The sequence below is a fragment of the Aphelocoma coerulescens genome, chromosome 3, assembly GCF_041296385.1.
Source record: "Aphelocoma coerulescens isolate FSJ_1873_10779 chromosome 3, UR_Acoe_1.0, whole genome shotgun sequence".
NCBI lineage: Eukaryota > Metazoa > Chordata > Aves > Passeriformes > Corvidae > Aphelocoma > Aphelocoma coerulescens.
In genome coordinates, this window is record NC_091016.1 from 33724791 (window position 1) to 33739755 (window position 14965).

At 40.8% G+C, this 14965-nt stretch overlaps 1 protein-coding gene across 3 annotated transcripts in view; it reads left to right on the forward strand.

Moving 5' to 3' along the window:
- The window catches only part of EPAS1 (endothelial PAS domain protein 1), a 78596-nt gene that overhangs the window by 56217 nt on the left and 7414 nt on the right, over positions 1-14965 (forward strand). For all 3 annotated transcript variants that reach the window (XM_069009767.1, XM_069009770.1, XM_069009768.1), the window contains 4 exons: positions 7076-7182; positions 12513-12660; positions 13415-13623; positions 13948-14135. In XM_069009767.1, the coding sequence (XP_068865868.1) occupies positions 7076-7182; positions 12513-12660; positions 13415-13623; positions 13948-14135 (652 nt within the window). The remainder of the gene's footprint in view (positions 1-7075; positions 7183-12512; positions 12661-13414; positions 13624-13947; positions 14136-14965) is intronic.

The window sequence follows — 14965 nt, forward strand, 5'->3', positions numbered from 1 at the left end:
AGCAGAGGAGGGAAGGCAGCATGTGCCAGTCTCTTTCCTATGTACTCTGTCCTTTCTGCAGTGATGCAGACGGTGTCTTTCCAGTTCAGGGCTGGTATCATTGAGGGCAGTGTGCCTCCTCTGCCAGGCTTCTGCAGTGGTCCTGGTATTGTCCTTGCAGTTCATCTGGTGTGGATGATGCCTTAGGTTTTAACTTTTCTATTTTTCAAATCCTGTACTCGCTAGTTTGTAACTCTGAAGCTTCATACAGCCTGTTAGCTGCTGTTCTCTCATGCTGGTTAGACATGACAATCCATCTCTAGGTTTTCTCTCTAAGGGCACTTTGATTGTCCCAGGCCCCAAAATGTGTAAACTATAAGCCTTTGAAGAGGAGGAGCAAACTTGGGGCAATTACATCATTAACTGAAATTATAATTGGAGAATTAACCCTGCTATGCAAAGGAACCAAACTTATAAAAGTGTAAAGAACCCGTGACCCAGGGTCCATCTTGGGTGTGGTCTTCTGACTGCCCAGGCTGTACCTTTGAAGGCCCTTTAAATAAATACCTCCTTTTATTCTCTTAATCTTTAGCCTCTGTTTTCAGGTAGCCACTTCCAGGCATCATGGACAGGTCTGCTTCCAGGGAGCATTAAGTTTTTATTTTCAAAGCACTCAGTCAAAGAAGCTCTCGGATTTCTGAGTATAATCTCCTTAGGGAGGCTCATAGTCTCTGACAAAGTAACATGCAAAATACAGGCTGGCTACCTTGCAGCATTTTGTGACAAAAACTAGTTGGCTTTTGCCTCGGAGGGTACAGGGTAGATGCAATATGAAGCAGGCAAGACTGGCCATCATTTAAAACATGTGAGACAGTAGCCCATATAATTTGCCTTCCAAAAATAAATTATGTATGTGGGCCTATGACTTGGCAGTGGTTAGGTGGGATATGTTTGTATTCTTAAAACAGTTTTTGCAAGGTGATGAGCCTGTAGAGAAAGGTTCATGAGATATGAATAATAAATAAGGGTTGTTCCGTTAAATGCCTGCTTCAGCCATTCCTGGAGAGTGATTTAAAAATGTTCCCTTGCTCCACTTATCTTGGCTAAGTGGTTTACAGGAGGGATTATTTTAGCTGTAATACAGAAATGCTGATCAGTGGTACAGTTTAATAATCCAAGCGAAAGCTTAGTTCAGCTGCACAATGCTTTTGTGTCAGGAAAGTTTGCCAGTGAGGGTGTTCTAGTCAGAAGAAAAGTCATGTCTTTGTACAAAGGCAATTTTGTTACCTTGGTGGCATAGCTACTGCTTGGTGTATCTTCATGCGCAGGGCCAAAGGGCCAAGGAGTAGGTAGAAATAGCGGCAGTGTGTTCCTGTTGTGGAAAAATACACAAAACGAAAATGAAAACTGTGCTTGAATTTGATAAAAACCCCCAAAACTGCTTCAGGTGCCCAAGCACAGATGGTTGGTCTGAGCCATTATGCCTTAAGTACATCAAAGGAAGACCATATGCTGTGGATTGGAGGGAACCAGGGTTTCAAGAGCTGTGAGGGCACCGTGCCTTTAACCTTCATCCCTGTGACCTGTGCAGTGCTGGGGAGGGGAGAGGGAAGCACTCTCCCTTTGCCTGTAATTGCCCTGGGGAGCATGTGTGAGGGGAGGGAAGAATGGATAAGGAAACAGATTTGTTGTGCAGGGGGTGAGATGCACAGGTGGCAACTCCAGAGGCTGCGTCATCAGTTGCCCTGGCACTGGCACACTGAATGGTGTATGTCTCCATTACTTTGAAGGCACAGCTTGCTGTGGGGAATCGTATGTCCCTGAATACTAGAAACCAAATTAATTATATCCCCTTTTCTGCTTTTTCTTGATTGGGACATTTTAATGGTAAAGTTGAAGAAGACAAAAGGAGCAGTGGAGGATATGTGGTGATTCAGAATAGGACGGTGTAGGAAGATGCAATGCCGTAGTGTTGGTCCCAGTTAGATTTCCCATATGAGTATTCATGTGGCATCCAGGCTGTGCCCAACTGAGAGGAAACTGAGTTTTCTTGTGTTTCCAGTCATGTCCCAGTAAATAAGAAACATTCAGGCATAGGACTTTGGATGAGAATTAAAGTCAGTTTGCCATTTGACCTATAACTCGGGGAATATTCTTAAGTTTAATGAGAATGCAAGGAAACATTTGAATGGACCTCCTGTCCTTTCACTCCTGCTCGGGGGAAAATGCAGTATGAAGATGAGTGAAGTGGTGATATCTGAAGCCAAAGATCCACATTTGACAAGACTGACTTTTGGTATGTGTCATATTTAAGAGTAAAACATGACCTACTTCTTTTGTTAATAACAAAACCTTGATTTAGGTAGACAGAACAAGTAGGAGTGACAGTCCTGGTGGAGATTTTCATGTACACGTGTAGTTTTTTTGCCTTGCAGGGCAGATACACCTGACCAGGCCATCCATACTGCTCAGGAGTGGCCAGGAGTCCCATGATTTTGCATTTTGGGTTTTTTTTTTCCACTGGCTTGGGTTAGAGTAGAAGCAGCCATGAATATTTTTGAGAGGAAATGTGGTTAGTTGGCAAGACTGCCCTGCTGCCTGCTCTAGCAGGCTGACAGAGTGCTTTACCCCAGGCACGGTGTCTGCATTAGGCTTTATTATTTTTTCTCTTTTTTTTTTTTAACTCATTCTGCTTTAAGTATAACTTTGTTTTGTTTGTTCCCTCCAAGACCATTTTAACTTCAATACCTTGGTAACAGTTTGAATACAGAAAGACTTTGTTAAGAGATCCACACCCTCACACACAGAGTCCGCACAGGGCCCGATGAATATACACCCAGCTATTTTTTATGAGCAGTAAACATTAGAGCAGTCTTTCACAGAGCCTGACTTCTCAGTTCTGATGGTTCTTACCATACTATTTTAACTCAAGAAATGGTATACAATGAAAAGCTTTGTGTTCCTATAAAGGGACAGAAAAGCACAATTTTAAGAAAAACAAAAATACTTGAACTAGCTCATCTTGTAGGAAATGCACCCTCAAAGCAGTGAGTTTTGTTTGCTTTGCCATGTCTCAAAGAGATAAAATAGGGCAAAGTTGTGCAAACCTAGAAATAGGATTTAGATCACTTGTTTCTTGATTGTGTACCATAAGCACAAAACTTTGCCATTTTTCTGTGTCCCAAAAATTAAATATTAAGATACTTATATATATTGTATATTTAAGGGAAACTGAAATAGTGCTCAAAACGCACTTGAGTGGTGGCAACTGGGACAGATCTGCTACTGCAGATGGGTACTGCCCACCTCTTCCCTGTGTTTTCTGAGATTTTGACCTCTGTACATCATGATGACAGGTTTAGCTCAGAAAACTGAAGTGCCACTCTGGCAAAAATTAAGATTCCCCCAAAGGTGTGTTTGTGAGAAATTTGTGTTCTCAGAAATGAGCTGGTAACAGGAAAATAAACAGCCTTGCAGCCCACCTGTCATCTTCAACAAAAAAATTATTATTATCTTACTAATTAGCATTCTACAGATGCAAAGGAAACACAAAGCCTACCATGGCAGGAGTGCCATCCAAAACCACCATACAGTTTGTTTTCTAATTTTGTCATTCCACAGCTTGCACAAAGAGCAATTTTCTGTCTGGTGTCTAAGCAAAAGTAGAAGTCTTGTGCCTGAACTCAGTTTTGTAAATGATCCCTTGGTGCCATGGGACACAGACGTTTCCCTGACTTCCTTAGCTGTGTACTCCTCATAGCTCCGTAGGATGCCTTTTCCTTTGCATTTAGTCCTCTGTGTGTTCACCTGGCATTTTGTGTTGCTGAGGCTCCTGTGGAGAGCACATGGAGTTTGGAGGGTGCACCTCACTGGCAAACCTCAAAGTGATGCTCAGGTGAGGTCAGGGCAAGGACCTATGCCGAAACACTCACTGCCTCCTGGCCCAGGGGCTGCTCAGGCTCTTGCCTGTGCCCAGTCTTCTTCCACGAACATCCTGGGAGAGCCCCAGGATGGATGTGATGGATAGCAGGACAGCTGCCCGCCCTGACCCTGGTGTAAAATGTGGCATGAAATACGCTAATCTGATTTCCGGCCCTGCACAGCCTGCAGCCTGTAAGATATTTTTTTAAGTTTTTCAGGGTCAGCAGCACCACTGGAGGAATAAAGAAAGTTATTATTAGAGGGTGTGAGCTGCCAATTTATGCACCCAAAACTAATAGAGATAACAATTATTGAAGAGAGAGTGTTTGTTATAAAATAGTGGTATTTAAAAATGTATTTAGGAAACACTGTCAGCCAGTTTTAGGGGGGTTTTGTATGGGGAAAAGGAACATTCTACAATTTTTTAAAAAAAATCATGTCAATGCCAGGAGTCTTCAAAGAGAAGTATAATGAATCTGAATAGTGTTAACAGATGAACAGATAGGTCAATGAGAGCATAGAGGCTGTTTAGCCATTTATTATTATTTTTTAAAGTAACTATTTTAAAACAATTACTCTTCATCAGTATTTCACTGTTACCAGGCATCGGTTTAGAACTTAGCCAATGTTGTGGGGTTTGTGGGTAATTTTTTGATATCTTATTTTTATCTTTTCGTGTAAATATGTAGTTGGTTGTAGTAAAAAGATACTACCAACCCACCACTTGCTAACTTCCATCCAAGATTACATTAAATCTAATTAGATTTGTCATTGTCACAGCAGGATTGCACCACAAGTCATTTTGTGCCATGGAATGACAAGAAGAGTAATTTTATAGTGAGGGTGCTCATTATGAACAGCAAGGAGCAGTTTGAGAAGGGGAATTACAGGATTGGAATACATAAATTTTGTATAGAGATGACAATTCCCATGTGAGAAGAGTCCCTGAGCCTGCTGTATGGCGTAGTTTTTGTTTGCTGTCTCAGTTCCACTGTTCACATCCATGAAGGCTGTAATGTGGGTTTGGATTTGCACTGGTGCTGCTGGGTACATGGTGCTTCTGTTTTTTCCCCATTATCTTCATTTCCTTTTCCTTCTCCCTGCTCAACCCCCACTTGGCTCTCAGCTCCCAATGACTGGATTAAGAGTAAATACTCAACTTCCTGAACTTTAAAATCCTTCCCCTTGCGATGAGCTCCAAACTAACTGGAATGGCTTTATGATATTGTGCCATTATATAACAAAAGGCCGTCGTTTCTGTTTTTAAAGACCATATGTTTACACTGGTCCTGCCAAAGCCTCTGGTCACTTACTTGTGTCCCAGCTGGCTGTGTAAAGGCTAGCAGCAACTGTATTTTGTGAGCCTTAATTTTGTTAGGGCTCCTTCAGTATTTGTTGTTCTGATGATTCAGCTTTGATGACCAACTCATGATGAGAACTACTTTTCAATAAGAAAGAAAAAACAATTGTGGTTTCAGAAAAGAGTTAGATTTGAGTGGGATGCAATTTGAAAGCTCAGAAGTTTGTCAGCAAAGAGAGTAAAAAATTCTTTGAAACCTGGATTCAAACATTTCCCCTTTGTTGTGTAAATAAAACACAATAATTGTGACTGTAAATAAAACTGGAAACATAAACAGAAGAGTAAGTTTTTGAGGGGAACCCAATACAGGCTACAGCTTTTGCTCAACTAAAGTTTTATAAACCCGTGTTTGTTCCATGGAAATCAGGACAGAGAATAGTTTTCAGAGTGACAAAACCAAGGTGTCCTGGGGCTATGAGCTATAGAGTTCTGTGGAGGGGGAGGTGAGGGAAAAGCTGACTCAATACCTTGGCGTTCAAGCCATACACAAAATAGTCCCATCTTATGTGTCTTCCTTGCTGGAGGGGGATCCAGGAGATGAATACCATGCTCTTGCTCTGTTTGTTTTACAGTATTTACATGTCTGTCTTGTAAAGACATGCTTGTGTCTGGAGGGCTAGGCCAAAGCTGTCCTTCCAGGGAGCACACAAACCTGAGGATGTCTCTTAAAAGTAGCAACACCACAAATCAAATCTGGTGGTGGCCAGATAAAGCCATTCCTAGTGAGTTAGTGATGAAGCATAAAACCTGGGCACTGCCACTGACAGCTGTGAGGTGCTGCAAGATGTGACCATTCCTTGCAAACCTCCCAGCTTTTAAAGGATTCTGACAGCTTCACAATCAGTTTGGGTCCTTTCTGCTGCTGTTCTCTGTATTACAGGTTATTATTAGAATTTAGGAGCTAGGAAGATGCATGCAGGAGTGTCAGTCAGTGTCTTGTAAACCAGAAGATAATCTTCGCTTTTGAATTAATTTTATGTACTTTTTTATCACCGTGTTTCCTGTAAAGTTGTGTGTGATGGTATTTCCAATTGAAATACATTTTTCTTCCACCCCCTCATTAGAGAAATTCATCTGCACAGTTTGATGACCTATTTTCATTGATTCAGGAACTTGTGAGAAATCCTGCCTTGTGTCAGAAATACTCTGAAAAAAAAGTCTAGTTTTTGAGATCATAGCTTTCTTTGTGTAAAATCCTACTTAGTTTGTGGATTAGTCACCCAAGTAACCTAATCCATATGCCAAAGTTCTCAGGTAACTGAGGAAAGACTAAGTAGATGAGCTTTTTTTTCTTTTAACTGCCCATAATTTCTCACCTGGCATTTTTATTTTATTATAAACAGTGCTCAAAGTGGTGATTTAACCCTTTTGTGTATGTTTTTAAAATGTATGCATACTTTTAAACCTGGTGATGCCAACCACTACCCCCTCACACATATTTGATTTTGAATGGTGGTCGTTGGGAGTTTCTGCATGTAGTGAACAGCTTGAGAACTTTGTCAGTAACAAAACTTGATACTTTCTATTACAGATAGCATGCAATAGCTATAAGAAAATTTGCAATGCACACACTGACATCCTTAGGAATTTTTATTCCAGTAGTAGTACAAGGCAGTTTATTCTGAACACGGAGATATTTCAGAATGTGATCAGAAGTCCTCTACAGCTTCTCATGTGTTTGGAAGCTCAGAATTTCTCATATTGCTTTTTTAATTCTCTTAGTCTAAGGACTCGAGCTGATAGCTGCCCTGCACATGTAAGCATAAGGCTACAGTGACCTGAATTTTAATTACTTGCTTTTTTTTGTTAAACAAGAATAACAGAGTTGATTGGATACCATCCAGAGGAGCTGCTGGGTCGTTCAGCATATGAGTTCTACCATGCCTTGGATTCAGAGAGTATGACCAAGAGTCATCAGAACCGTAAGTCATGTTCTTATTTTTGTTTGTAGTTTTCATGTAAAGCATAAATGGTGGGTACCTCAATATGCAGTTGAAAATACAAGTGCATTTTGTGTGCAGATACTCTCCAAGAGCAGTATTTACACCAGGTTACTCTGCTTGTCTGGCTGAAATCTGCTGCTGGTCTTTCCCGAGGGTCTGGTTTTTGCCATAATTAAAACTAAACTTGGATGTTAGAGAGAATCACTGCCCCTCTAAGGTATAGTGCAAGGTTGAGCTGAAAATTGGAAAGCTGAGGTAGGCAGTTCTAACCTGGTGAGAAGGGCATTTACTGGTGGCCAAGAGAATTGGGATTGTTCAGCCCAGAAAAGAGAAGGAATTGGGTTGATCTTCCAGTACCTGAAGGGAGCCTACAAGAATAATGGAGAGGGACTATTTACAAGAGCCTGTAGTGACAGGACAAGTAGGAATGGCTTCAGATTGACAGAGGGTGGGTTTAGATGAGATATTAGGAATAAAGTCTTTAGTATCAGGGTGGTGAAGCACTGGAACAGGTTGCTGAGAGAGGCTGTGGCTGCCTCATTCGTGGAAGTGCTCAAGGCCAGGCTGGATGGGGCTCGGAGCAGCCTGGTCCAGTGGAAGGTGTCCCTGCCCATGGCAGGGGCTGCAACTAGACAGTCTGTAAGGTCCCTTAAAGATCCCAAGCCATTCTGTGTTTATCTTTCTCATGTGCTGTTGGGCTCAGCAGGTAGAGCTAAAGGGAAATAGGAAGAGCTTATTGCAGTGTTCTTTCAAATGTCTTTCTTTTGCTACCAAATAACAACTATCTTCCCCATCCAAAGTAGATGTGCAAGGAGATTTTCTAAAAGGGATATTCTTTATATAAATAATACTTACTGCCAGGAACAGCTGCTTCTTGTTATTGTTATGCCTATGGGAACTGCTCCCATAGCTAAAACTGTTTTAGCTGTTCTTAAAGTAAAGTACCTGAATTATTCTGGGAGCAGAGATCAGATCCAAGATCCCTCTCTTCAGCAGGCCACATAGTTACAATTTCCATCTCTCTCACATCAGGTGTCTTAAAATAATTGGATTTAAATCTTTAGTCTCTGTCCTTAAGAGTTGGTGCTTTGGCTGGAGACAAGGTGGTACACTAATGTACAAATGACATCTCCCACCCTTGGCTGTTATGGCCCCCGAACCAGTTTATTGGAGAGTTCTCAGCAACACATCACTAAAACCTCTGCAGATGCTTTTTTATAGAAACAAAGCAAAACAGCTAGACTGGAACCTAGAAGATCAAAAAGAAAAACCCCACATGCCTTGTAGTTGCTGTGATGAAGGTCTCTGTCCTCAGGAAAAAGCCCATTACTTAGGTCACATCTGTGGGGAATTGCCTGCCAAATAGACTTACAGAAAATATTTCTGTACTTCCCAGAGAAAAGTTGCAGCAAAGAATAGCTGTCTGACCTTAAAGGGGTTAGCTCCAATGGCAAAGATTCAGGACAGTTTTAAGTTGAAATGTTTCTTGAAAAAAATGTTTGGCAGTGTTGAAAGTTGTATGCTGTAAAACAGTGTTGATATGAATCATCCTGTTTCCAAAGCTGCTTAAAAGAAAAAAATAGATCAGCCAATACTTAGTGAGAGTTATCTGGGAATGTAATTTTTAAAATTGTTTCTTAGGTAATATTTTAGTGGTTTTGCCAATAAAAATGAGTAAGTGGTATTTATAGATAGGATGTTCATATCCTATGCTGGGTTATTAAAAGTCATCCTGAGAAATCAGGGGGTGTGCTGCACTGGTACTTTGGAATCATTGAGTTGGATTTCTAAGAATGGGACACCACCAGGGAGGGAATAAAATGGGAGCTGGCAATCCATTTGGTAACAGGAAAGGGAAAGTGAGCAAGCCCTTGTTGGTTATCCCTATCTAGTTAATGAAATGGGAGCACTGAGTTACTTGTCCATGTAAAGATTTCTGGAGAGTTTCTAGTACTCACCATGACCAGGCACTAAGAGATGTTTCTCCTCACTCCAGCAATTCAATTAACCTCACAAAGTGCAGGGTGTGTGTCTAGATGCCATTTGTGCCCACTGAAAAGGGCCATGTCCTACAAACTTGCTGCAGTGTACAAGGTCTGATCAAGAAGCAGAGTGAGGGCAAGAGTAAGTCTTAGAGGGGTGGTGTTGCACCAGCAAAAGTCCTCAAGGCACTGCACAGGTTATAAATGTTTAGGATCAAACTGTTCCATAGGATTTATGATAGCGCAGGATCAGCACAGATCATCTTTTTACTGTTCGAAGCACAGGACCAAAGTCTATTGCTGTGATAAATGTGGTTGCCCACAACAGAACCATCAGTTTAAATCACCAGCAAATTTGACCCCTTTAGTTTTTCTAAGATAAATAGTACCTGTGTCTTCTGGGACCATCAGGCTTCTTACCAAGTCGGAGAACAACCACAAAGACAAAGTGACAGCCAGCTGCAACTTGACAAAACACACATAAACCCTTCAAACAGGAAATGCCTGGATTCCATTGTGTGCCATTGAGGTGCTGTGTAATGCACAGGGTAACCAAGCAGGTAGAGAGCTTATACAGACCTTACTTGCTCCTCCAAGCATGTGGCTATACAGAACTTACTCATTTTCCCTGGCCACATCCTCAGTCCACCTCAAAATTCATGTTCAGCCCACTTGCATTTATTAAACAATATATTTTATTAGAAATATGCTACGTATAGAGTATATCTCCTTACAGTAATGCAGTCATCAATTCTGAGTGCCCACCAGTTAGTGTTGTAAAGATGTATGGGAAATAGAGGAAGGAGACCAAAGTTGGAAAAGAAAAACCTCAGATTAATATTTTGCACAAAGCAGAACTCCTTCCCTTCCTTCTAATTTAGTGATAAATCATGCTTCTTGCAGCTTTACTGTACTGCAGGGTTGGGGTTTTTTTCTTGAGGTGAAATAGCCCCATGCTCAAGCAAGCCACAATAGTGCCTGTGTTCATGGCTGGAAGTACAACTGCAGAGCGAGCACGGAAGCCTTAATTAGTCACTATCGCGTGGAAGATGAGCGTGGTGCTTGGCAGTGTTTCACATACCCCGGGTTTTATGTCACACAAGCAAGATGCAAATTTCTGTCTTGTTACATAAATCTACACAACAGATTGACTGTAGAACTGTATTTTCTGATTCAGCAATTAAGAATCTATAATCATTTCCACTAAGAGCTGGTCTTGTTGCCATTAAAGCCAGTGGGAATTTAGCTCCTGACTTCAGTGGGGAGCTGACTGTCACCACCTGGGACCTGCCACTTGGTAGTACATAGCAGAAGTTCAGCAAACCTTGCAAGGGAATCATGGTTTTGTGTTCTATTAAATTCATCCCTGCCTTCCCCCTCTCTATATAAGGAATATAATTGGAGCCTATTTCATTGACATGTACTAGTTCTGCACAGATACAGGTAATGTATACTTTATAGAAAGTTTAAAAAAATAAAGAGAGAAGTGAGAAGTTCACTTGGAAGGCAGGACCTTAAATGTAGCATTGATAACAAAGTCAGCAGTTACAAGTGTATTAGTAATTTATGAGATTACCCCATGGAGGGATTCTGCTGTACTTTATTATATCAGAACATGACATGCTTTGAATAATAATAATAAAAAAGATTAAAGCAGTAAAAAGCTTCTTTGTAATGTAACAGGCGCCTACACTGTGACTCTTATTGATGAACTGATGATTAGGAAGCAGTGTAATTATGTTTCACAATCAGAGCAGAACAGTCCAGTCACTAAAACACTTTGAAATGAAAGCCTTTTGATTTTGTTCCACCAGAAGTATTTAATCAATAAAAGTAATGTTCTACTTTGTCTAAATAAATTAAATGAAGGATGATTAAATACTCCTAGGAAGAAAACAAACAAACTTCAGAAATAGAAGGATAAACACAGCAACAATTATCTGCAAAACAGTTGTTGTATTTTACAGGCCTGGATTTGTACATTTGTATGGTGGCGATGTAGGAGAGGCTGACAATAAATATCTTCTGTTAATGGCCACGTTCACAAGGAATTTTTCTGTAAAAAGACCACAGAATCAATTTCCCAGTTCTCCTGAGTCAAATTGCATTATTTCTAGGGCATTAGTTTGATGGCATACTTCTTTTGGATGTAAAAGCTGTTTAAAAGGAAAGGTTGCCAATGTGTGGTCAGGTTTAAGTTCAGCCAGTTCCCATTTCTGCTTCTACTCAGTGTGACTATGTCTGCTTACAAGTACAAGCTCTTATTAGTGTGAGTATTGCTTGTCTACTGCAGCCCTAATTTTATTGCCATTGATCAACATTATTTTTCCTTCACTGACAACTCTGAATTATAACAGACAGGACATCATAAAACTTTACATCTCAGAAGTCCAAAGCTCCCCACTGAAAACTCATTCTCTGCAAATACTGCAAAATATTGGGAGATAGCAGGGCTACACATTTCACCCTTCAAACATGTAGAAGCTTTAAACCCAAGTTGTACTATTGTCAATTTATTGCTTGAAAAATACAGGACAGTTCAAAAAACAGAGTTAAATAAACATTATTTGATTTCGTCACATGAATCTTGGTCTCTTCTAGGCTGCTAATTCCAAGCTCTTGCACAGGAACAACACAGTTCAACCAGAGGGAGAAATACAGTAGTTCAGCTTTTTTTTGTCTAGACAAAGCAGTCCTGTTTACTATTCTTAATTTTTATACTTTTCTAAGAGTGATATTACTACCACAAGATCTTAATTTTTTAAAAATTCTTAGTGAATATAGCTATATTCATCTGATATCTTATATTATCTGATAATATATATCTGATAATATAAGAATCATCTGATTCTTATAAATAAGGAAACTATTCCTAATTTTTTTATTTCCTAATAATTCCTAAAAACCAAAGTAGTTTCCTCAATAAATTCACTTTTCTACAGATCAGTTTCGAAGCCCAAACTGAGACATGTGTACAGTACAACAGGGACTCAAGAAACATGCAGTCAGCAGGCATTATTTTGGGAGCAGTTGGGATATTATATTAAATTTTTAAAATTCCACATTCTGATCTGAAGATTCAGACCTTGTCAAGAACTCAAATGCTGGAACTCAAATTTTCAGTCTTGAGTAGAAGCCTCAAATGAACAACCCCTTCCATGTTTAAAATGGCTGAATTTCCCCCGAGTTAAGCACATCCTTGTTAACAAATGCCTTAGTGCACTTCTGCATAATGAAAACTCAGAAGTGGGTGTATTTAAAACAAGTGTTACATGTTGTGTGTTCCTGTCCTGCTGCATTATTTATATCTCTGCCCCCTTTTCTCAGTGTGTACAAAAGGTCAAGTAGTGACGGGCCAGTACCGTATGCTTGCCAAGCACGGGGGGTACGTATGGCTGGAGACCCAAGGAACTGTGATTTACAACACCCGAAACCTACAGCCCCAGTGCATCGTCTGCGTCAACTACGTGCTGAGGTGGGTTCAGGGCACGCAGCACAACACGTGTGCATTCGTGTGCCGGAGAAACGCAGCATTTGGAGGAGCTTCTCAAGGGTCTCTTTATTCAGCGTTGTTGTTCTGAAATCAGTTTAGTCATGTTTGTTCAGTCTTGTTTACTGATGTTAGACATCAATGAAGAATGTGGCATGCCTGTTCACATATGCGCTGTTGAAATACACCACAGCCTTTCTCCTCTGTAGAGCGGCAGCTGTGCTCATGCAACACAGTATAAGGTCTGCACCGAAGATTTTATTGTGGAACACAACTGCTAATGTGTTTTGTTTTTCTAATGCTGTGACCAAAAGATAAAACTAAGTAGTAATTGTATCTCATGTTGCTAGGAGAAGCTGTTTACAGCCTCAAAAATCAGGACCAATCAGAAGTTTTGCCTTCATTTGGCAAAACTCAAGTTTTTTTGGTCCTAGTTGGGGCCAAAATAGGAAATACTTATTTGAGTAATAGTCATTACAGCCTCGACTACATCCCTTTAAAAAGCAGAGCAACAAAGCCCCGAGTATTCCCACAGAAGTCCTGACCACACTCTCTGCGTCATCTGAGATGGTGGTGGCTCAGCAACGCTGGAACTGTGCCTCGCCTGTCGAGAGCCTGGCGTGCAACCGAGAGGCCAAAATGCTCCTATAGCCCCAGCCTCAGAAAGTTTGTACTGCCTACTTTAGCCACATCTTTCATCTTTACAGTACAAAATGCCTAAAACCTATTTTCTTCTTAGTGAAATTGAGAAGAACGATGTTGTGTTCTCCATGGACCAAACAGAATCACTCTTCAAGCCTCACCTGCTGACAATGAAGACTGCCTATGACAGCGGCATCCCTGCGACAGAGAAGAGTGACTTCTTGTTTACTAAGCTAAAGGAAGAACCAGAGGAACTTGCTCAGCTGGCACCAACACCTGGTGATGCCATTATTTCCCTGGATTTTGGTTAGTATTTGTATAAATTATTTTTGTGCAACAAAGAACCACGTGTGAGCCTACATTTAGAAACTTAATAGACAAGGTCTGTTTGCTGTGTGTACAAATTGGGAGTAATGGCTAAAAGAGCCCACATGCTCACACCAGTGGAAAATTTCTGTGAATGAGAGCAGAATCAGGCTTTCTTGCTGACTAAATAACATGCATTAAGTCTATGCCAACTTATTGTCATGGCAACTAGGAGCAGTGTTTACTCTTAATGAATAGCTGCAGTTATATCATAACACTGCACCAGCTAAAAGTATTTATTAATATTGTTAAAACTCCATCCAGGAACACAGAAGTTTGAGGAAGCCCCTGCCTTCACCAATGCTATTTTGACACCAAACAAAGCATGGCCAGTGGAAGTGAAAAGCCACCCTGCTCAAGGTGAAACACTGACAATACCATCCTTTACAATGCCGCAGATTGCACCTGGCAGCAGTACTCCAAGTGCAAGCAGCAACAGTAGCTGTTCCACGGTAAGAAGAGCTTGAAAAACATTAAAAGCATGTTATGTTTTGGATGCAAATCCCATCAATACATGTAGACATTTTTGTGTTAGCAGTCCTGTCTCACTCCTTATTAGCAAGGCCCAGCATATCTCTATCCTTCCTATATTGCATCATGCCTTAAGAATCAATAGCAAAACTATCAAATGGGAACGATATCCTGGCTTCACACTGCAGTTCTCGTTGTTGCCCAGCTGTCCCTCAGTAATTACTGTAACATATAAAACAACCAGTAGGAGAACATGCTACCACCTTTCATGTAGTTAGCCTTATATAAAAAGCCAGTGTAAAATGGTGTGGCTGCTGGGAGCATTGCCCCAGACCCATCCTCTTTCTGTTAAATAGAAGCTTAGCCAAGTCAGACTTTTGAGAGCAGCTCCTTGGAATTTCCCACTGAAGGAATGAACATGCTTTAGTGGCACTGCCCCCAAGAACTAGAGCCACTCTTACCAGAGGGCATCCAGTCGTAAGAAAAGCATGGAAGTATTGCTAAGTACCTTCTTTCTTGACAGTAGTATTTAATGGTGTACATTTCTTGCTCCTGGTCTAAGTTGCCAAAAAACATTTAAAATAAGAGCACAAATAGGTTCCTGTAATGGGTGCCTATGTTTTGTATTGACAATCTTGTGTCAGAAAAAAGCTGATGATAGAAATGGACAGTTTGGGGTTCTGAGGACACTAAATATACAGTCTGGCCATTCGCTTTTTGTAGGAAAGATCTGTTACTGAGTAACAGTGTGGTATAAATGTCATGATGCTGAGGCAGTACTGTGGTTGTCTTCCTGCCTATAACAAATTGT